The sequence below is a fragment of the Lepidochelys olivacea genome (assembly GCF_965140295.1).
Source record: "Lepidochelys olivacea isolate rLepOli2 genome assembly, chromosome: 3".
NCBI classification, from domain to species: Eukaryota; Metazoa; Chordata; order Testudines; family Cheloniidae; genus Lepidochelys; species Lepidochelys olivacea.
In genome coordinates, this window is record NC_140413.1 from 136,996,652 (window position 1) to 137,019,650 (window position 22,999).

The 22,999-nt window shown below is 40.5% G+C and overlaps 1 protein-coding gene across 1 annotated transcript in view; it reads left to right on the forward strand.

Annotated features, from left to right (window-relative positions):
- Window positions 1-22,999, forward strand: part of RYR2 (ryanodine receptor 2) — a 717,900-nt gene that overhangs the window by 604,161 nt on the left and 90,740 nt on the right. Inside the window, exons 80-83 of the mRNA XM_084622892.1 lie at window positions 6,327-6,426; window positions 7,894-7,973; window positions 15,522-15,598; window positions 20,132-20,205. Coding sequence (XP_084479018.1) covers window positions 6,327-6,426; window positions 7,894-7,973; window positions 15,522-15,598; window positions 20,132-20,205 — 331 coding nt within the window. The remainder of the gene's footprint in view (window positions 1-6,326; window positions 6,427-7,893; window positions 7,974-15,521; window positions 15,599-20,131; window positions 20,206-22,999) is intronic.

Below are 22,999 nucleotides of genomic sequence, written 5' to 3' on the forward strand. Positions count from 1 at the left end.
GGAGAAAAGATGGAAAGAATTTAAACAGAAGAAACAAAGTATAAAAAAGAGAGCTTTGCAAGTAGAGGAGAAAATCATTTTTTATAATTGCAGAGAATTTTTTTATTATGAATTTTGCTTTCAAGATGAATCTACTGTACTTTAATGATACATGTACCTGCCTGTAGGTGCTAATTAGATAGTTTCTGAATTTGCTTTTACCTCCCTCATTCTCATTCTTTGTCATCTGTGCTTTGAAAAATTCCTTTTGTGTTATGTTATTTTGTATAATGCTAGCAGGACTCCAGTGTAGAAAAGATGTTTCAACTCAGCTGGGTATTATCCCAGTAATGCACTTTTAACCAGAAGAAAAACTAAATCTGGTGGGACCAGACTTCCAGCAGCAAGAGATTGCAATACTTAAATTATTTTTGTCAAGCAGAATGGGAAAAGTTTATTTTATCTCACACATGCGTGCACACACACACTTCTGAAGCCTACATTTTAAGCTTTGAGTAGTCACTGTGTTACAGTCCATTTACTTTCCCTATGTATATTTCAACATGTGTAATTTAGGATTAAAAACAGACTTACTCCAGAGAACATAATGTAGAATGAAGCAAATTTAAAGGTTTAACATAAAGACTTTTTTAAGACCCCATGCATAGCAACCCCTGACATAAATGAACATTTTGCTTGTGTAAGAACTGCAATGGGATTTATTCTCTGCGTTAGCTTGTCTACACCATACAAGATGGGGGAGACCTTTACTGCTGTAGGACAGAGGAGATCTTGGAAAGCAGATAACTGAGGATAAATTAAAGGAGATATGATCATTGCAGAATGAGCTTAAAGTAACTGTTTCTTTTCCTTTTTATCTTCTCTCAGGTTATTCTGTTTTAATCTTCATTTATGTATTTCAGTTATTTCAGACTTTCAGAACATGTTCATAACTTTTTATATAAGTATTATAGATTTATTGGTACTTAGCTCCTGCTACTATAACAAAATCCCTAGTTGGCTATCTCTAGGACTTGAAGCTAGGCCTCTGGATCTAATAGCACAAGTGTCAACTGCTTGAGCTAACGGGCCAGATCCATGACCTCAAAGGCAGTAGTACTCCATGAGTAGTAGACTCAAACCATCCTATGCGAGATAGCTACTAGAAAGAGACAAAGAGCCATGCTGTGTTAGTATATAATATTCCAGAGCTCCACTCTTGTCAGTTCCTGCTCACGCGTAATATCACCTGGCTCCCTACAGTACCTTCCTGCTTGAATATTTCAAGTTAAAATTTTACCACACCCATGTTAGCCAAATATGAAAGTTTGGTCCAAATTAATCCCAGGTATGACCCCAGCTCTTTGATTGAAAGACCTATGAGGCTTTATAGATTTACTTACAAAAAAAACTGCATCAAATCCAATTTGCTCTTCAGTCCCTTGATAACAACTACAAAGAATTAGGCTTAAGCAGTCATAGAATCATAGAATATCAGGGTTGGAAGGGACCTCAGGGCCAAGCTCCCATTTTTGTCCCAGATCCCTAAACAGCCCCCTAAAGGATTGAACTTACAACCTTGGGTTTAGCAGGCCAATGCTCAAACCACTGAGCTATCCCTCCCCCCATAGAACTACTAAAAAATAAATTACACTTTATGCAGAGAGAGAAGCGTAAGTATATCTTCCTGTCGGGTTCAGTCAACTACACTATCATTTAAAATGAATGTCTTATGCCTCCTGAAGAAAGTAAAATTGTAAAGCCCTTAGAAACCCACAAGTTGCTGTAAACAACATAACATCTATCACAGTCTTTCCTCTCAGATAATAGGTAAGTAACCAGAGAAATTATGGAATTTTTCAAGACCATTTGTCAGTATGCAGTGCTGGTGGCTTGAAAGAAGACTACTGAAAATGGGAAAGTTAATAAACCATGAACTAGGAATTTCAGTCACATCTGTGGTCCTTGGAAAAGAGACTGAGACCAAAATGAAATGAAAATAGAATCCAGACCTCTTACCTTGGGTCTGCTGATTGCACAGATTCTGGAGGCGCTTATCCTACAATGACCAATACCACTACTAAGAGGGAAAGTCAAATAAAAGTAACATTCTTGGTAATAGTCTCCCATTCTAATAATTCTGGTCAATCTCCTTTTCAGCAGGGACCTAGAACTCATACTCTAAAACCAGCCTGTCCCAAAGCATTTGCAGGTAGCCGCTTTTCTTACAGACTAATTGCATGTGCCACATCCTAATTTTGAAATCTTTGACAACAGTGGCCTTTAAACAAGACTCCTTTCTTCTAGCATCCAACTCAGTGAATAAAAATATAGTTCCTCCATTAGGAATCCAAAATCACTAGCTACGTCACAAAAGAGCAAACTCCTCTTGATATTGTTTGAAGTGTAGACCTACGTGAAGAAAACTGCTTGCACTAAGCAATAGAACACTTGGATTATCTTAGTCTTCTGAATATCTATAGTCCACAGTACAAGAAAGAAACAAGCCAAGCACGCAATACAAAGAAATGAGCAAGTAACATCATGAATCTTGGTCATATGCTTACCCACAAAAAATATTTATAGGCATGTAAACTTTAGACAATACAAATGGTCTTCCTGTAGTGGAGAGTTGGTGGTTAACATTAAAAATGTCAACATTTCTCAGCAATTACAAACCTGTAATATTTTGATGTACTGTAATTATTACATATTCTAAGATATATTATACTTTTTTCTATCAGATACCACTGTAGCATAACCATAAGTAAATTAATTTTTAGTTGTGATACAAATACTGGGCAGATTTAGCATCTGCCTTTGCCATGTGGTTGCTTTTTACCTATTAAAATTTTGAGAATAAAACAGAAAAAATGTCTAAGTTTTGAACAGACTCTACTTCTGATGAAGGTAATGACGAAGAAGACTCCTAGCTCATGCACAGCTTTGCTGGGGAAAGCCTTCAGGGTGAAAATCCACATATGTACTGTCAAGGTTCCTCCCCCACTCTGAACTCTAGGGTACAGATGTGGGGACCTGCATGAAAAACCTCCTAAGCTTATCTTTACCAGCTTAGGTCAAAACTTCCCCAAGGTACAAAATATTACACCCGTTATCCTTGGACTGGCCGCTACCACCACCAAACTAATACTGGTTACTGGGGAAGAGCTGTTTGGACACATCCTTCCCCCCAAAATACTTCCCAAAACCTTGCACTCCACTTCCTGGACAAGGTTTGGTAAAAAGCCTCACCAATTTGCCTAGGTGACTACAGACCCAGACCCTTGGATCTTAAGAACAATGAACAATCCTCCCAACACTTGCACCCCCCCTTTCCTGGGAAATGTTGGATAAAAAGCCTCACCAATTTGCATAGGTGACCACAGACCCAAACCCTTGGATCTGAGAACAATGAAAAAGCATTCAGTTTTTTACAAGAAGACTTTTAATAAAAAATAGAAGTAAATAGAAATAAAGAAATCCCCCCTGTAAAATCAGGATGGTAGATATCTTACAGGGTAATTAGATTCAAAAACATAGAGAACCCCTCTAGGCAAAACCTTAAGTTACAAAAAAGATACACAGACAGAAATAGTTATTCTATTCAGCACAATTCTTTTCTCAGCCATTTAAAGAAATCATAATCTAACACATACCTAGCTAGATTACTTACTAAAAGTTCTAAGACTCCATTCCTGGTCTATCCCCGGCCAAGAGCAGCATACAGACAGACCCAGACCCTTTGTTTCTCTCCCTCCTCCCAGCTTTTGAAAGTATCTTGTCTCCTCATTGGTCATTTTGGTCAGGTGCCAGCGAGGTTACCTTTAGCTTCTTAACCCTTTACAGGTGAAAGGAGCTTTCCCCTGGCCAGGAGGGATTTCAAAGGGGTTTACCCTTCCCTTTATATTTATGACATGTACACTTCTCAGTGTTCATATTCATTTATATGATATAAATTAAGATCACACAAGAAATAACTGATTTTTTTTAGTGTCAGAGTTTTAAAAATATCCTCTCTGTGAAATGTTTAATTTTTTTATTATCCCAAACTTTTCTTTTAGCATGATTTTTTGTGTGTGGTTGTGATGGTGTGATGAATGAGGTCAAATTAATTCACTAAGCTAACACCTTCTCAAGATTCCTTCAGATCAGCTTGAGTGAACACAATTAAATACAACTGCCAGCCTTATAGCTGCCTCAGTAGTAGCAACTGTATCTAGGAATGTGGACACCTCAGAGAAGTGATAATACTTGAACAGGACACCTAGTGGTCTGGCATATTTTTGTACTCCTGGCAGGTTGCCTTCTCTCCTGAGCCCATGTACACACTTGCTCCTTCATTTTTTAGAGAAAGGTGCACCAGAAAATATAGCCAGACTGAGAGGGGAAATGTGAGTTTTAGAAGCTCTTATCCAAGGACTGATCGTCTTCATATCTTGTTTTTGCTGAACCACTCTGCCATTGGCAACTATCTATATGTCTGAGTTTCCCAGAGCGGGATACAAAAACCCATGAAGTTCCTTTCTCTCCAACCTGGTTTTAAACCCTTTTGACCAGGCATCTTCTCGCCTCTCTTTTGTTGTGCAACTGCAGGCGTCATACTTACCCATTCTCTTGGTCTGTAGATGATGGAGGTAGAGCTCCATGTTACTGTGCTTTCCTCATCCGGCTACCAACGAAAGGTCCTTTCATAATAAACCTAGGACTGAAGACAAAAGTAAATAAGTGACTCTTGCAATGGAAGAGAGAAAAGATTGTTGGGTCTAAAAATAAACAAAGGAAAATGTAAAGAAAAATCAAATGTTAATCGATTTTCCATGACCTCTGAAGCAGATGAAAATATTTTGTTGCAGCTGTATTGAAACTGTGTTGTAATGATTATTTGGTTTTGTATAATGATTATTTGGTTGTGTGTACGTGTATGGTTTTGTTCTGTTTTTTAATTCACAGGAAGAGGTTTAAACATGAAGGCAAACCTTTCAGACGTTAGCATGGCTGCACATGAAGCAAAGCTGCCATATTTCTTTTTCTTTTCTGTGCCTCCATTTCGACTTATTACATAATTTAAGGGAAAAGTTTAACCACAGGAGCTCTAACTGTAGTATGAAAAAAAAAAACTTGATGAATTTTGTTTCCGCAGCACGATATTATCAAAGATTTAAGAAACAAATTTGCCAGCCCCAGCGAGAACTCTCTGGTAACAGCATAAATGTCTGTGTTGGTTTGCTTTTGATTTTAAAGTTTCTTTTTTCATTCATTTGAACCCATTTTATTTTTTACCTCTTTTTAGTTTTTATTTTTCATGGTCTGTATCTAGCAAGCCTTCATTTTTTAAACCTCTTCCATCTTCCAGTGTCTATTTTCTGTACTTTGGATGGAAAGTTTATGGCAGCAAAGCTGTCACTCTGGCTACTTCTGCTGCAGCTGTTCCTGCTCTTAGGTCATATGTGTTTTGGCCGTTGTGTTTTTGGGCATGATACTAATTGATGGTGTCATGCCCCATTGACTACGCTTTTCTACCACGCCATCCGATGGACTCGTAGTCATAGGGCTCTATGCAACTTCCATTTTGCAACTTACACTGCTTAGTCATTTTCAATTCTCCAGCAACCTTCAGTTATCCTTGTGAAAGCTCATACCCACCTGGAATTAGCTGTGCCTCTATGTTTTCTCTTTATGTTTTCAGTAGTTTAAATAATGAAGAGCAAACTTCAGCCATTGCTCAAGCAGCACCATGCAGTATTGTTTGTTGCCACCAGAGAATGCAAAATATAAAGGCACAATGTATTCTGTCTTATATCCTTTTGGGATATGTTGTGGGTTAGGGAAATCTATCTCGTATTATAAGTCAGCATCTTACTTGAAATATACAACTCTGCCTATTATTCTTTCTTGAACAAATTTTCCCAGATGAATGAAGCTCCCGATGAAGCTATTCTATCATTCAGGGACAACTTGCACATCAAGAGCCATGTGCTGAGCAGTATCAAGTTATGGTCATGCTGTAGAAGATTATTAAGAGAGTATAAAGTGTTGCACAAAACATAGCACAGAAGTGCAAGTTTGATACATGCAGTACATATATACTGTGAATATGGGCTTTGAACTAACCAAATGATTTACAATTGAGAGAACTCCTTCCCGATAAACAAAGGACTAAAAGGATAAAAAGAAAAACACAGAGGGAAATATTGAACATGTTAAATATTTGTTCAGTAGCATTGTGTGTGCGTTGAATAGGTCTATGATGTTGCATTAGAGCCCATATACTAAGAGATAACAAAATATCTTTGGCGAGCTGATGGTCATTGAAGTCCTCAACTTAAATGATTGGAATTTCTGTTCAGGAAAAAGAAATGGAAAAACAGAAGCTTCTGTACCAGCAAGCAAGACTGCATGATCGGGGTGCTGCAGAGATGGTGCTTCAAACAATCAGCGCCAGCAAAGGTAAAGACCTACCGCTTATGTACATATACAATCTTTGGGATTATTTTTTGAAGATTTGTTGGCTCTAGAACTTGCTCCTTGTAATTATTGGTGGCTACACCTTAAATTAGGTTCATTTTCAAATAAATACCCCAAATTTAGGTGATGATTAGAAGTTGATTCTGCAAAAGTTTGCTGAAAAACAATCACAAGAAATTTTCTTGTGGTATTTTTGTATTCCTGGCCCTGGCTGGAGCCCAGATGATGTAGAAATGAGTGAAAGATGGTGGGGAGGTCATTGATGTGCACTGGGAATGTGTAATGACAAAGTGAGGCTCCAGAATTACTGGGATTTATATGTCTGTGCACTTAGCACAGGCTCTGATTTTTTTCTGAACAAGTTCACCCATGCCCATTTATAATCAGTTCATCCCCTGCCTCGTCGATATCCTTTCACTGTATATTGCTAAGAAGGATAACTTTTTAGGCTTCTGTTCATCGGGCCTACGGGTGCAGTTTGGGAGGGAGTAGGGGGGTGTTGCCCACCCCCAAAACGGCAAGCCTCAGGCAGGTGCGGAATTTGCCCTTCCATGCATGGCCCTATTGGCTGACTGGAGCTGTCTCACCAAATATAGAAGTCAAACTACACCTATGATTAGGCCCCTTCTTTCACCAATCATTTCTCCTTGTCATCTACCTTTCTGTGCTGTGTCTACTGCACTATTACTTAAACAACTCTCTCCTTCATAAGCAAAACTAACCAACTTTCCTCTAGCTACTATATTTAAATTCTTCACCGCACAGCTAGTCCTTGAGGAAGTGTCAAAGTTTTGTCTATGTGGGCATACAGTAAGAAGGCATTGTTAAACTGAAAAGGCAGTTTTAAATTATGCATCCAACCTCAGAACCAGCTGCTCAAGGCTGTCATGACTGAAGAGTAATTTATATTCTTTGATGACAATTCTTCATGTCTTTCATCTTTTTCTTTCCTTTTTAATACAGTCTTTATCTATGTATTCTTAGAGAGTATGAGATGCACCTATGTGCTACATCTATGCAGCTGTGCCACTATTGCATGTCTGGTGAAGATGCGTTATGCTAATGGGAGAGAGCTCTCCCGTTGGCATAATTACTCTACCTCAGCAAGAGGAGGAGAGCATCTCTCGCGACATAGTGCTGTCTACACCGGCACTTAGGTTGGTGTAACTTGCGTTGCTCAGGGAGGTGGCTTTTTCACACCCCTGAGCGACAAAAGTTATATCGACAAGCAGTACTGTAGATCTGGCCTAAATCACACAATAGATATGGTGAAGGAAAAATGTGTGTGTCTGTTTTACAAGAGAGATTATTTAAATGATCCTCTCCTGTAAACTTCCATGTAAATCACTCCATGCTGTGCACATCCTAAGGCAGGGTAAGTTAGAATAGGTTGGTTGGTTGGTTGGTGTTTTAAATATGAACTTAAAATAATGGTTTAATATTTTCAAGGTGAGATGGGGCCCATGGTTGCAGCCACCTTAAAGCTTGGGATTGCCATCTTAAATGGAGGAAATTCTACAGTTCAACAGGTAAACTGTTTGAGGGTAAACCATTCCATTCTATCCAATCTATTCCATGTAGGTTCTTAATAGACATTTGTCACTGTAGTATCTGAATGCCTTCCAGTAGCACATTACGTGATGTGACTAACATTGGTCATGTGTTATGTGTTCTGCCTTCCTCTCCCGAGGGGAGAACTATGCAGTGGAGTTTCTTGTTTTGGTGGGTTTTTTTTTTTATTGTTTTTTAAATATACGTGTTGCTGTGTGTTTATGTGAAAGCAGAAAAGGTCAAAGAAATGGAGATAACATTTGGAATGGAAGACAGTTAGGTTTGTGATGGTCCTTAGCTCCTGGGGAGTTAACACCAAAGTCTCAGACTGGCTCCCTTAGGCAGTTTTATCCCACTCGCAGATGAGCTTTACCTTTATTATATGTAACCCTTCTGCCCGTCAGAGTTGGCAGCAACAAGGGCCGGGTTCAATATCTAGGGGATCCATTCCAATAACACAATGCAAACCGGCTCAAGCCCCCACCCAGTGACCTGGGACAAATATATACCACCCCCGCTGGGTGCCTCCAAGAGGCAATACTTTCCCTCTCGCAAGCACATAGTCTGAGTGTAGCAAAAAGTCTTTTAATAACAGAGAGAAACAATGTGGCCTTATGTTGGGGAAACACCACCAACAGGATTCATAACACAACCCATGAGCAAAAAACCCACCCCAAGCAAATTGGGGCATGCCCTTTCCCTTTGGTTCTTGAGTCCAGCAACCCCAAATCACCCAAAGACACAAAAGTCCAATGCCCCAAAAGTCTCTGTCCCTGGTCAGGGCAGCCCCAGAGTTCAAAAGTTAATCTACAGAGCTTTACCTCCCAACCTGGGTGGAGATGGGGACGGAGGTAAGAGGCACCTTACATGATCTGAAGCTGACCGCCCCACAGCTCCATAGGCCTTCGCTCCGCTCGCCGCCCCACGAACTGCTTCGCTCAGCTCCGCTCTGCGGCCCACAAGCAGCTCCCACCGTCCTATGAACTGCTCCACCAGCCTGTCCACGAGGCACTCCAGCCATCCCGCAAACGGCTCCGCAATATATCTTTAGGCTCCCCCACTACTTAACACAACGTTCAGTGATTTCAGCTCTTAGTCAGTTCAGCTCTTTGGTGAATTCAGCTTGTAGTAGGGGAGCCTCAGTGCTGGTGCACCATTAGCCCAAAGTGAGCTCAGCAGCCTGTAACTAGACTTTTAATGAAATCAAAATTAGCTCTGATATTCCACAGTGGAGAGAGGAGGAAGTGCAATTAGCATGTAAGGCCCTCACCAAGGGGCCCATGCCACCAAGTATTAATACTTGTCCCCAGCCTCTCTCAATTCACAGAGTTTTGGAACCCATGACCCTTGCCTAGCGAGTGCGACTTAGTTGATGGTGAGTCCCTCCATCATAACAAAAGGCCAAGTACAGTTCCAAGCACAGTTCCCATAATCAGGGTAATAACAATTTATTCTTCCTGCCCCAATAACAAAGACACTGGGGATCCCACAGCAGCCAAAGTGACCATTTGGGCAGCTATGGTCTCATTCTAGGCGGGGTGGGTGTGCCTATGCAAATGAGATCAGCCCCTGAAGTTCTTTTCCACAACTTGCCACACCTCACCACCAGATGTCAGGGTGGAGCTCATCCTGACTCTGCTTACATATACAAAGTTTCATTGTGCCAGAGGAGTGTAGCTGTCAACCACAGTCTTCATCCCAGATCTTTAGGTAGTCTTAGATATCCTGGTCCGAGGCCATGGAGCACCCTGAAGATGGGACCAAGACCTTGAACCTGATTTGAAATTCTACAGAAGGCAGCGTAGACAGTGGAAGGTGGGTTTGATGGGCCTTGGTAGCCAGTGTTGCTGAGGAAATGTTCTGTACTAGTTAAAGTTTCCTAAACACAAAAGGTGTCATTCCCAAATACATCACATTGCTGTAATCCAACCAAGCAGTGATGAGAGTGTGAATAACTGAGGCCATGTTACTGTCCGCCAGGATGGCACAGTCTCTTCTGGTCAACTAAAGGAGGTAGAAAGTGTTACTTGTGGATGCTGTTATGCGAGACTCTGGCATCGGTGAGGAATCCAAGTGCACTGCTAAACTATAGATTAAATTGTCCAGTTGTGGATGTGGGCCTTCATCTAATGGAGACTGTGCAGTGGCTGCATGCTATTCAAAATGCTTTTGTCTGTCCACTAGCATTACCTCTGTCTTCCTCAGATTCTGCTTCAACCTGCTATTCTTCCTCCATGATCTGAGCTAGTTCAAGCACTGGGCCACTGTGGTAGTGATGGAGTGGTCATATATGGTGAAAGATAGGAGGATCTGGTATCATGGGGTAGCTGTGTTAGTCTGTATCCACAAAAACAACAAGGAGTCCAGTGGGACCTTAAAGACTAACAGATTTATTTGGGCATAAGCTTTCGTGGGTAAAAAACCCCACTTCTTCAGATGCATGGAGTGAAAATTACAGATGCAGGCATTATTATACTGACACATGAAGAGAAGGGAGTTACCTCACAAGTGGAGAACCAGCGCTGACAGGGCCAATACAATCGCTCCCAATAATTGATGAAGAGGTGTCGATTCCAGGAGAGGTAAAGTTGCTTTTGTAGTGAGCCAGCCACTCCCAGTCCCAATTCAAGCCTAAATTAATGGTGTTAAATTTGTAAATGAATTTTAGTTCTGCAGTTTCTCTTTGAAGTCTGTTTCTGAAGTCTTTTTTGTTCAAGTATGGCTAGTTTTAAATCTGTTATAGAATGTCCAGGAAGATTGAAGTGTTCTCCGACTGGCTTTTGTATGTTACCATTCCTGATGTCTGTTTTGTGTCCATTTATTCTTTTACATAGAGACTGTCCGGTTTGGCCAATGTACGTGGCAGAGGGGCATGGCTGGCACATGGTCGCATATATCACATTGGTAGATATGCAAGTGAATGAGTCCCTGATGGTGTGACTGATGTGGTTGGGTCGTCTGATGGTGTCGCTAGAGTAGATATGGTGACAGAGTAGGCAACAAGGTTAGTTACAGGGATTGGTTCCTGGGTTAGTGTTTCTGTGGTGTGGTGTGTAGTTGCTAGTGAGTATTTGCTTCAGGTTGCGGGGCTGTCTGTAAGTGAAGACTGGCCTGCCTCCCAAGGTCTGTGAGAGTGAGGGATCATTTTCCAGGTTAGGTTGTAGATCGTTGATGATGTGCTGGAGAGGTTTTAGCTGGGGACTGTATGTGATGGCCAGTGATGTTCTGTTGTTTTTCCTGTTGGGCCTGTCCTGTAGTAGGTGATTTCTGGGTACCTGTCTCGATCTGTTAATCTGTTTCCTCACTTCCCCAGGTGGGTATTATAGTTTTAAGAATGCTTGATAAAGATCTTGTAGGTGTTTGTCTCTGTCTGAGGGATTGGAGCAAATTCAGTTGTATCTTAGGGCTTGGCTGTAGACAATGGATCGTGTGTTGTGTCCTGGATGGAAGCTGGAGGCATGTAGGTATGTATAATGGTAAGTAGGTTTCCGGTATAGGGTGGTGTTTATGTGACCATCACTTATTTGCATTGTAGTGTCCAGGAAGTGGATCTCTTGTGTGGATTGGTCCAGGCTGAGGTTGATGGTGGTGTGGAAATTGTTGAAATCCAGGTGGAATTCTTCAAGAGCCTCCTTCCCATGGGTCCATATGATGAAGAGGAGGGGCACTAGGGGACGAGAGCTGAGGAAGAGTTGTTCTAAGTCAGCCATAAAAATGTTGGCATACTGTGGGGCCATGCGGGTACCCATAGCAGTGCCGCTGACTTGAAGGTATAAGTTGTCCCCAAATCTGAAATGATTGTGCGTGAGGACAAAGTCAGAAAGCTCAGCTGCCAGGTGTGCCGTGGCCTCATCGGGGATACTGTTCTTGACAGTTCGTAGTCCATCCTCATGAGGAATATTGGTGTAAAGAGCTTCTACATCCATGGTGGCCAGGATGGTGTTTTCAGGAAGCTCACCAATGCATTGTAGTTTCCTCAGGAGGTCGGTGGTGTCTCAAAGATAGCTAGGAGTGCTGGTAGCCTAGGATCTGAGGAGAGAGTCCAAATAGCCAGATAATCCTGTTGTAAGAGTGCCAATGCCTGAGATGATGGGGCGTCCAGGATTTCCAGGTTCATGGATCATTAATAGCAGATCGAATACACCTGGTTGTGGTTCGGGAGGGGGGGGATGTCCATGTAGATTTGTTCCTGTGCTATAGCAGGGAGTTTCTTGAGCAGATGGCGTAGTTTCTTTTGGTATTCCTCAGTGGGATCGGAGGATAGTGGCCTGTAGAATGTGGTGTTGGAGAGTTGCCTGGCAGCCTCCTGTTCATAATCCGACCTGTTGATTATGGCTACAGCACCTCCTAGGGATAGATAGGGGGATCTGTATGTCATCTCCATTTTGCAGATACTTGAGTCCATGTCAACTGATGAGTTCACCTAGTGGCTTCATGTAGATGTTAAAAAGGACCAGAGAGAATGAGAATATTGATCCTTGTGGGACTCTACAAGAGAGGGGGTCTAGTAATGGAGGTGTAGTGTCCCATAACTACTCATTGGATGTGTCCCTTCATGAAGGACTGAAGACATTTATTACCCTGGATCCCTACAACCCCTTCTCAGCCAAGGAAGTGTTATCTGATGATTGACAGTGTCAAACTCTGCAGAGACGTCCTGAAGGATGATAATGGATGTCTGCGCTGTATCCATTGATAGCAGAAGATCATCCATCATTGCTGTTCAAGCAATCTTAGTTCCATGTCATGGCCTGAATCCAGAATGTGCTGGGTCTAGAATATTAGCTTCAATTAGATGAGCTTGTAGTTTGGCTTTGGCTAGCTTCTCTCATTATTTGCTCGAGAACTGGAGCTTTGGCACTAGGTAGTATTTGCTCTTCCTTTCCCCTTCAGTCACAGGCACCTACCTGCTGCCTCCTTGAAATCACAGACTGGCAAGTTCCTTACTCCCTCAGCTGCAGCTTTCCCCTGTTTGGGCCCCTGCTCCGGAGGTGGGGAGGAGGTCTGGATGCTGCTCCGGAGGTGGGGAAGAGGTCTGAGCTGGAAGTGCTCAGTATATTCTATACTCTTTGTGTCTAAAGTTCTTTAGCCCTAAAAGGGATTGAATAGGAAGCCTGTGAGCATGGGTCAGTCTGAGTACTGCCCTATAATTACATCTAGACAAACTGTGTTACAACAACATTAAGGTTGCAGAATCAAGCACCCAGAAGTTAATTAAATGCCAGAGTTAAGGTTGCCTGTGCAAAAAACCTACCTTAAAAACATAACCGTTTCATCCTAGGGAACCATATTGTCCCCCCAACATGGATCCTTGGCAGGGTTCAGAACCACAGCAGAGCCCTCTACCACTTGAGCTAACAGAGTAACTTGTAGGATAACTGTTTGTTATCCTCTGTGTGGACCTGCCACTAGTGAGGTTTGGAGACACACACTTTGATAGTGGGGGTGGCACTAACCAGTCTACACGTAGTAGCTGTGAGAGGATGGAGCATGCGCAGTCCAGACAAAATTAACATGATTTAGATAGCATCCTATAATAAGTTTCTACTTAGCAAATGCTTATAATTTGGTCAAATTTGGTTGAATTTTTGTATGGATGGCAAAACACACATCCCTGATACCTCTGTGACCCTGCTGCCAAATTTCAAGTCCCTGCTCCCAAGAATGAAGATGTAGTGGCTTCTCAAAGAAACAGCAGTAAGATATTTTTAAGCCTACCTCATTCTCTGAGATGCTGAACTCTTCTAGTTTGGTGAAGTTATAAGCAACCAAAACCAGGGACTGATAAAGGAAAGTGTTTGGCAACCTTAACTAGAGGTAGTGTTTCCTGCACCACCTATAATAAATCTTCTGAACAATAATAGGTCAGCAAAGGGTCGTGTGATGAATCTGCTGATGCTCTTCTGGCTCCTCAGTGGAGAGTGGTAGTGTTTCAAGAAAGGGTAGAGGACAGTAGTGTAGCAGGGGGAAGGATGGTTTGAGAGATGTGGACAGTGATCAAGGCAACTGTTCTTGGTGATAGCTCAGGGTGACTGAGCTGGGATTTTCAGGGTTGCCTGTGTGTGATTGGGTCTATCTGATTTTAGCAGTAACAAGACACAGTGTAGATAAAAACATATTTGTACGTGAAAATTACCAGTCTTCGCTTTTCCTCCAGAAACGTATGTCCTGTACTGCCCAGCCCTCTCCTGGACAATACAAATACTGTGTTTTAAGTCTGTTATTTCTTAAGATAAAAATATGCCAACTTGTTATTTCAAATAGTTCTGCAGACACTTCAATTTAAACACACTGGATTAATAACAAGTTTTTATTACCTACAAAGAGAGAGATTTGAAGTGAATACAAATAATGAGGCATAAAAGTCAGAAATGGTTACAAGAGAAATAAAAACAAATAAAGAAATAAAGACAAAATGCAACTAGTATCTAACTTAACAAACTATGGTAAATTCAAAGCAAAGTTTTTCTCACTACATGCTCTCGACAGTCTTACTGGCCAAACTTCTTGAGCCAGGACCCCTTTTTCAGTTTGATAGCTGCTTCTTTTGTCCTGTCTTGTGTAGTAAATCGATGGACAGAGAAAGGGGGGGTCCCTTGGAGGCATTTATATCCTTTTTATAGAGGAGGTCCCTCTCTTACAAAACATTTCAAGCTGAGATTCAGGAATCTACATGTAAGGATATCTCCTGCTGGTTTTCTCACCCGCTTGAACTCCCTTTGTCTCCCTTCCTGCATGCATGCTTAATGGTCTGGTTACTGCTTAAATGCAAATTAAGCAGAGCATACATTCTTTTGTTTGAGACTGACTTGTTTGCCAATCTCAGTTTGGAACATATGTAAATAACATCATACAGGGAAATCTTGTAACTTCACATACAATGTTGCCATACACATTTTATCAGAACAATATTGACCAGCAGATTGTGAGACCTCAAATGATACCTTACAAGACATACCTTGTACAAAGATTATAATAATAGGGTGTGGACAGAGGGATACATTCTGTCACAGTTATTTAATCTGAATTTGTAACACTGCAATATCATTCCATGGAAATTATTTTTTCATATTGGTAATTCTATCTAAACTGTCATCACCAAAACGTCAGAGAACCTTCCAAATGCCTTTAAAAAGAAATAACAATTTCTCCTTCTTTCTTCCTTTCCAGCTTGTTAGAGAAATAGATTAAGTTATAGTTTGTGTGTGTGCATGTGTAGAATGAACTAGCAGAAAGCTAAGTCAAAGATTAAAGTTTGCATTTAGTTCTGAATGTGCTGAGGTTAGTGAGTGTTGTTATTTCCTATAATTCCTTTAAAAGTGTCCATGTCATGGTGGCAGCCTCCTCTGGAAGGTTTGGTCAGTAACAAAATATCCTCATGACTTGTGGTACCAAGGTTTTAGTCAATTGGTCTGTTTTATCTAATTTATAAATGCCATCAGAATTATTTCACGACTGCCTAATTGGCATAGAATAACAGATACCCAATGATTTAACATTTATACTATGTGGTTTGTTTGCTGTAGAAAATGCTCGACTACCTCAAGGACAAAAAGGATGTGGGCTTCTTTCAGAGCCTTGCTGGTCTTATGCAGTCATGTAGGTAAGACAATATCTATTATAATACATCTATTATTTTGTATCTAGATTCTTTTCTACAGGATTTGTAACATCAGTAGGATGTTGGAAGAATTACCTGGTGAGACAGGAAGGAGCACATGCACACACATAGACACACACCAAATTGTTTTCCTTTCATATTCCTAGGGTTTCAAAACAATAATAATTAATTTAATGTATAAACCACTAACTCAAAGCAATATCCGGGTCTTTATAAATAATAACTGAAAAAATTAAACCAAGCTGGGCTAAGCACCCAGAGAACCCTCCCAGCTAAACAGCAACTGGGCCAAAAAATAAAATACAAATACAAAAACGTTTTTGTGGGAGAGAAAAGGAACATGAAATGACCACAGAGAGAAAAGCCTTTCCTATAAGCCTGGAATGTAGCCATAGTGATCAGGAACAGTCAACATGGATTCACCAAGGGCAAGTCATGCCTGACCAACCTGATTGCCTTCTGTGATGACATAACGGGCTCTGTGGATATGGGGAAAGCGGTGGACGTGATATATCTTGACTTTAGCAAAGCTTTTGATACAATCTCCCACAGTATTCTTGCCAGCAAGTTAAAAAAGTATGGGTTGGATGAATGGACTATAAGGTGGATAGAAAGCTGGCTAACGGGTAGTGATCAATGGCTCGATGTCTAGTTGGCAGCTGGTATCAAGCAGAGTACGCCAGGGGTTAGTCCTGGGGCCGGTTTTGTTCAACTTCTTCATTAATGATTTGGATGATGGGATGGATTGCACCCTCAGCAAGTTCATGGGTGACACTAAGCTGCGGGGAAAGGTAGATACGCTGGAGGGTAGGGATAGGGTCCAGAGTGACCTAGACAAATTGGAGGACTGGGCCAAAAGAAATCTGATGAGGTTCAACAAGGACAAGTGCAGAGTCCTGCACTTAGGATGGAAGAATCCCATGCACCGCTACAGGCTGGGGATCAACTGGCTAAGTGGCAGTTCTGCAGAAAAGGACCTGGGGATTACAGTGGACGAGAAGCTGGATATGAGTCAACATGTGCCCTTGTTGCCAAGAAGGCTAACGGCATATTGGGCTGCATTAGTAGGAGCATTGCCAGCAGATCAAGGGAAGTGATTATTCTCCTCTATTTGGCACTGGTGAGGCCACATCTGGAGTATTGCATCCAGTTTTGGGCTCCCCACTACAGAAAGGAGATGGACAAATTGGAGAAAGTCCAGCAGAGGGCAAAGAAAATGATTAGGGGGCTGGGGCACATGACTTATGAGGAGAGGCTGAGGAAACTGGGGTTATTTAATCTGCAGAAGAGAAGAGTGAGGGAGGATTTGATAGCAGCCTTCAACTACCTGAAGGGGGGTTCCAGAGAGGATGGAGCTAGGCTGTTCTCAGTGGTGGTTGATGACAGAACAAGGAGCAGTGGTCTCAAGTTGCAGTGGGGGAGGTCTAGGTTGGATATTAGGAAAAAACTATTTCACTAGGAATGTGGTGAAGCATTGGAATGGGTGGTGGAATTTTGATCCTTAGAGGTTTTTAAGGCCCAGGGCTTGACAAAGCCCTGGCTGGGATGATTTAGTTGGGGTTGGTCCTGCTTTGAGCAGGGGGTTGGACTAGATGACCTCCTGAGGTCTCTTCCAACCCTAATCTTCTATGATGCTATGATAGTGGGACTGTCCTGGGGCTATGCTTATCTCCAGCTTTCAGGCAGGATTATGTAAATCATTGTCTTTTTGAATATTTGTACCCCACTTCTGAGTCCCTGTGACTAATTACACAGCTACTCACCTTGCCAGCTGCCATGACTTATTCCTTGATTTCAGTGTACCCAATTCTGCCACCCTTACAACAAATAGTACCTTATTTTCTGAGTTGTCCCATTGATGTTTACAGGCTGTTAAACCATTTGGAAATGTCTGCTCACCATTTCCCACTCACATTTGCAGTCTAGGGATATTGGATTTTTGCATGTTTTGTGCAAAGAGTGCACTGCACATGGGGCCTGTGATGTGAATTGGACTCCATTTAATTTGGGGGTGAAATTTAAAGTGGTGGTTCTAACATATAAATGACATATGATTTGGGTCTTGTCTACCTTAGCCACAACCTCTCTCCTCACATGATATGACATTTGTAATTGACTGATGTGTCCAAGATAATAGCCTGCAGAGTTAGTGGTAAGGCATTCTCATTGAGGGGTCCTTGACTCTGGAACTCATCTACTCCCATCCTCCAACAGAGCCCAGATTTGAATAACTTCAAGGAACTCTACAAGGGTCATTTCCTCAAGAATTCCAGGGAGGCCTCTGTGTGGGGAGGGAGTTAATAGAATTTTGGAAGGTGGGGAAGGGAACTGAGTCATCTGATTTGGAGTGGACAGGAGGACATTCTATGGTCTTTTTGCAGGTTCGTGTTTCTGAATGTGTTTGTAATAAGCATGCAGTGCATAAATAAATACAATAATTGTATAAAGACACTTGCACAGAAAGTTAAAATTGAGCCCAAGTCACTGTTACATTATGACTGCTATGTTCCAGGCTGGTGAAAAACATCCCTAATCCTGTTTTATCTGGCTGCTGGAAGATTCTCTTTTGCACAATCTGCTGCATGACAGATGTCCTAGGGCTTGGACTAACTACTATATTATTTTTTTCTTCCTGAAAATAAATAGCAGTTTAAGTATTTTTTCATTAAAAGTAGAATATTTTGGAATGATAACAATGGTTATGAAGTTTTGGAAAAATATAAAGATCAATTTGGCAAAGAAAAAAATAAAATATGAAGTGTTCGTCAGAAAGTTACAACCCATCTGGGATTGCAGATCATCACCTTTGTTATGTTATCCAAAGAACAAAATAGCTGTCACAATGAGAATCCCTGCAGCAAGGTAGATGAGCCATCAACAAAGTATACAGATTTATGATAAATGGAGCTGTATAATTTCTTCTCTGTGTGGCTCATAGGAGAGCAGGTTGTAAAGTAGGGCACAATGAACTAAACCCAGGGAAGGCAGGAGATGGAGCCATTATGGCATGAACTCTCTCTTCCCCAAACCTATAGAATTCCATGGCACTTTTTGCACCCTGAGGGCAATGATGGAGCTGGTGAAAAGCTTCTCTACCTTGAATGTTTCCTTCCGGTCTCTACAGATTAACGAGTGGAAATCCACATGATAGTAAATACTTCCAAAAACACCATAACTAACCATAGAGACCCCTTTGGCTATGTCTATTTTGCAGAAGATGGCGGGGTGGGGGTGCCAGTAGTAACGCAGCTCCCTCGGGAGTTTGCTGCTTGGGATTAAGCAGCCTAGAGAATAGAGGTTGTCAGCAAAACAGGCGTCTTTCCCCAACCCAGTGAAAAATATTTAATTCAAAGTTATTTGAAAATGTTCATTCAAAACATTTAGATTTTTCCTAGGAAAATTCAAAATGAAATTATATTTTTTTCTTTCTATTCATATTGATTTCCCCCCCAACAGAAACAAAATGCAAACTTGTTTAATTTCCCATCAATAATAAGAAAAATTCTGTAGCAAATTACATTTTCTCCACCAAAATAAAACAAACAAAAAAAACATTGATGGAAAAATATTTCAGTAAAAAAAAAAATCTAATTATCTCTACCATAACAATGTAGAGATGTTGGCCTGCTGTGCTGATGCCATCTGGATTTCAAAGTACATCCGCATGGTACTACAGACCTTTAAACATCTTAGTAAACCAAAATAAATTGAAAATGTAAAAATACATTGGGTGAAATGAAGGGAATCGTGCTTTATGGCTGGGGGAGGGGGGAGAGGTTGAAAACTGCTGCAAAAGCCCCGAGGAATGCAGGGTTTAAAAGGGGCAGCTCTGCGCTTCAAGTCTCCCTTTTACATGGAGCAGGCTGAAGCAGGAGGGCACACAACACTTCAGCATGTCTCAGCCGCATGGCTCCATGTAGAACAGAATAGTAAGAAAAAGGGGGAAGCTCCCCAGTAATTATGGCATAAACCTGCACTGTACAGTTTTATCTGCCGGGTAGTCCCAGACATCCCATAATAAAGTTGGGGTCTGATTAAATCCATATAAAATGTTTCCTGTCCTCCTTTCGGTGTGGCAAGACAGTGACCTGTGTGGGCTTACACAACTATGTAATTTCCCAGTAGATAATGGAGGACTATGTGTACACCCAAATAATAATGTATTATTTTTATGACGTGAGATATGTAGATAATATACATATACTTTCTTTTTCAGTAAATCATAATGAGCTGCATTCTGCTATCATTTCCACAGTAAATCCAGTGTAATTTAATTGACTTACTGGAATTTCTCCAAATGTGCAACCATGTAACTGAATTTGGCCCATTGTTAAAGAATGGCGTACCTGGCTTTAGTGACATTACATTTCAGTTATCTCCTAAACTCTATTTCCCATCTTCCAGCTAAGATGATAATTATATTTCTAAGTTTAATTCCATAATTTTGAAAATCAACAAGATACAATTTTGGATTTGTCAAAGAATCTAAATGCTATATTGTTTTTCTCATTGCAGCGTTCTTGACCTAAATGCATTTGAACGCCAAAACAAAGCAGAGGGCCTTGGCATGGTGACAGAAGAGGGATCAGGTACTATCATCTTATGAAAATAACCTTTTTCTTTTTACTGTTCTTCATCAAAGCTGTATAGTCAAGGACCCTTGTAAATCTGCACCAAGATATTTAAGCGTGAAGTTGAGATATTATTTCTTCAGATAGTTTATAATTTAACTGGCCTACTTTAGACTGTACTAGACAATAAAAGATCAGTAGAGCACGTTTGAGAGTGAGGGAATGTCTCAGAGGAATGCAGGATAACATTTTGAAGTAGCAAAGAAAATATTATGAATAAATTTGAAAGGAGATTCCAATCACAAACAGCAGTGTTTATGTCAAACAGCTTCGAAATCGCTAACCAGTTTCAGCATAAAATAAAATGAAGGGCTCCCAACTGATTTATTAAATTATCTCCGGTAGAATGAAAAATAGACAATTTAGCAAGGAATACATTAAATATCAGAGGTCCGAGGAACAGTAGCTGCTGTTTGGAAGACATTGGTTGTGAAAGTTTCTGTTTTACAGTGTAATTTGTCTTTTTGGGAAATATTCTGATATTTTATGTTTACTTCTGATTTTGGAACAGTTCGGGTTTTCTACCTTCTGTGTGGTCAGTTCATTGCTAGTTTCTTTCTTTTGTCACATAATGTGTTCTGTCATCCGATTAGTGTGGTTGTCTGGAACCAATAGGGTAATTTTTTTATGTGCTAATAGTGCTACCAAAGCGCATTTTCTCTATTCCCAATTACATTCTTCATTCATAATATTTTGTGTGTGTTTAAATCCTACAACTAGCTAATCCTGTTATATGGTTTTATTCTTAAAAACAAGGGAAAAAAAAGCTTGACTGTATATTCATTATTGTATTTTGGAGGTCGTAATTCATACCTGCTTCACTGCGTATGTCTTTGGCTACTGTGCCTGTAGCTGTTTTACATGACATATTTCTTGGTTGTTCAAATGCTTGCATCACATTGTTTAATTTGACTGAATGCCTTTAAGACAGATCACAAGTACTTTTCTAAAATTATTTTCTCTTACATCCAAAGTGCTCCCATAGCTTAATAAATTGTAGGTCATATCCTCCTTGCCTGACTCATTTGAGTAATCTCATTAAAGTCAATTTACATGAATAAACTTTGACCCCGTGACTCTGCATTCCCGAAGTGCTGTCTGTCTTGTAAGGCATAGGCTGCTTTGACCATTGCTTTCATGTTTCTCTGCAAATTATTCTCCAGAATGTTTGGACATTCTGGGCATAAGTTCCATTAATATATATATTTTGAAATTATTATTAATAATTTTGGCTTTTGAAAAGGGTTTTTTGATACAGGATCATTTTTCTTTTAATCATCTACCAAAGTTATTAGAAATTACAAATTTGGCATGCAACTATAAACTACCCTTTGACAACTGCATAAGTGACTCTTCTCATATCAAGGTATTTTCATGCTTCCTCATCTGAGAATTTTTTGGTTTGTTTGTTTGTATTTGCTCTTTCTCTTTAGTGCAGAACTAATTTGCCAGAACCAATACTGAGTATGTTTTGTATCTGCTAAAATCAAATTCTCAACTTTTTTTTTCTTTTTTCCTGTTTTCTTTTCTTTTAACTAAATGTCCTGTCCTCCCTTCCTCAGTCATCACTCATGAGCGTGGTAATTATTAAAACAAGCTGCCTTTTATTTATTTTTTCCTGTTGTTAGCTTTGTGTCAGCACTGTACAGCTCCTGAACACCATGAGTTTTTTTTTTTGTTCCTATAAGGCTTTTAAACAAGTGGATTCTTTTCTATTATTATAATTGTGTACTCCAAACTCTTCCGTTTTTATGCCAACTTTCCCCACTTCTTTGTTCTTCCTCCCTTTCTCAGGATTTGCACAGTAACTGGCACACTAGATGTAAGAGCAGCAAGCTTTTTTTTTAATTTATTTGATTTATTTTTCTGTTTGGTTGTTGTTTTTTTTAGTGGGCCCAGTATTTGCAATGGTTGGATGTTTTTTTAAAAAAGTATATATCTGTATATATAAACCCTTGTGCTGTAATCCTCCTGTAGTATTTTTGTTGTGCATTTAATGTGGCTTTATCGCTGCATTGATTTTGTGCAATCACAGGAAATCAGTGGTGGATCCAGAGAGGGCTGGAGGTTGGGATAGAAAGGAGATGTTGGCTGTCACTGGCTAGGTTTACACTATGCAGTCAGAATTCATTTTCTACTACAGTACTTGCCAAAGTAGCTGATAGTTTAAAAACAAAACAAAAAACACCTCTGCTATTTCTTTTCAGGGTTATATCAGGATGTTACCAGTTATTCCTGATAATTTGCCACTTTGAGAGCTTTTTCATACAACAGAGAAAATGTGTATCCCTTAGAGGCAAGGAGTAACAGTAATTCATCTGTCACTGAGCACGCTCACTTTAATTCACTGAATGTGAGTTATAGGCAGCCCAATGCCACTGGTATTAATGCCTGATAGCATTATGAAAGCCCAGCCATTGTGTCTGGAGGAGAAATGATAGATTCTGCTGTGAATGATTGCTAGACATTCTATATTTTATGGGGTAGCTGAGCTCTCATAACTGCTAGCAATCCTACAAATACCCATCTAAAAAGTCCTTCCAAGACAGCACCAAGGTTTAGACTGGGTGACCCAGGGAGAATATATTTTTTCCATTCCGTTTTACAGGACAGATACTTACTCCAAGATTCAGAAGCATGTGGTTGATTGTTAGGGGAATGGAGTGAGGTCCAGAGTACATACTATAACCGTACATACTATAACCTGTTCCTTACGACTTCTACATTTGATGCACGTATTTTTCAGTGAGTT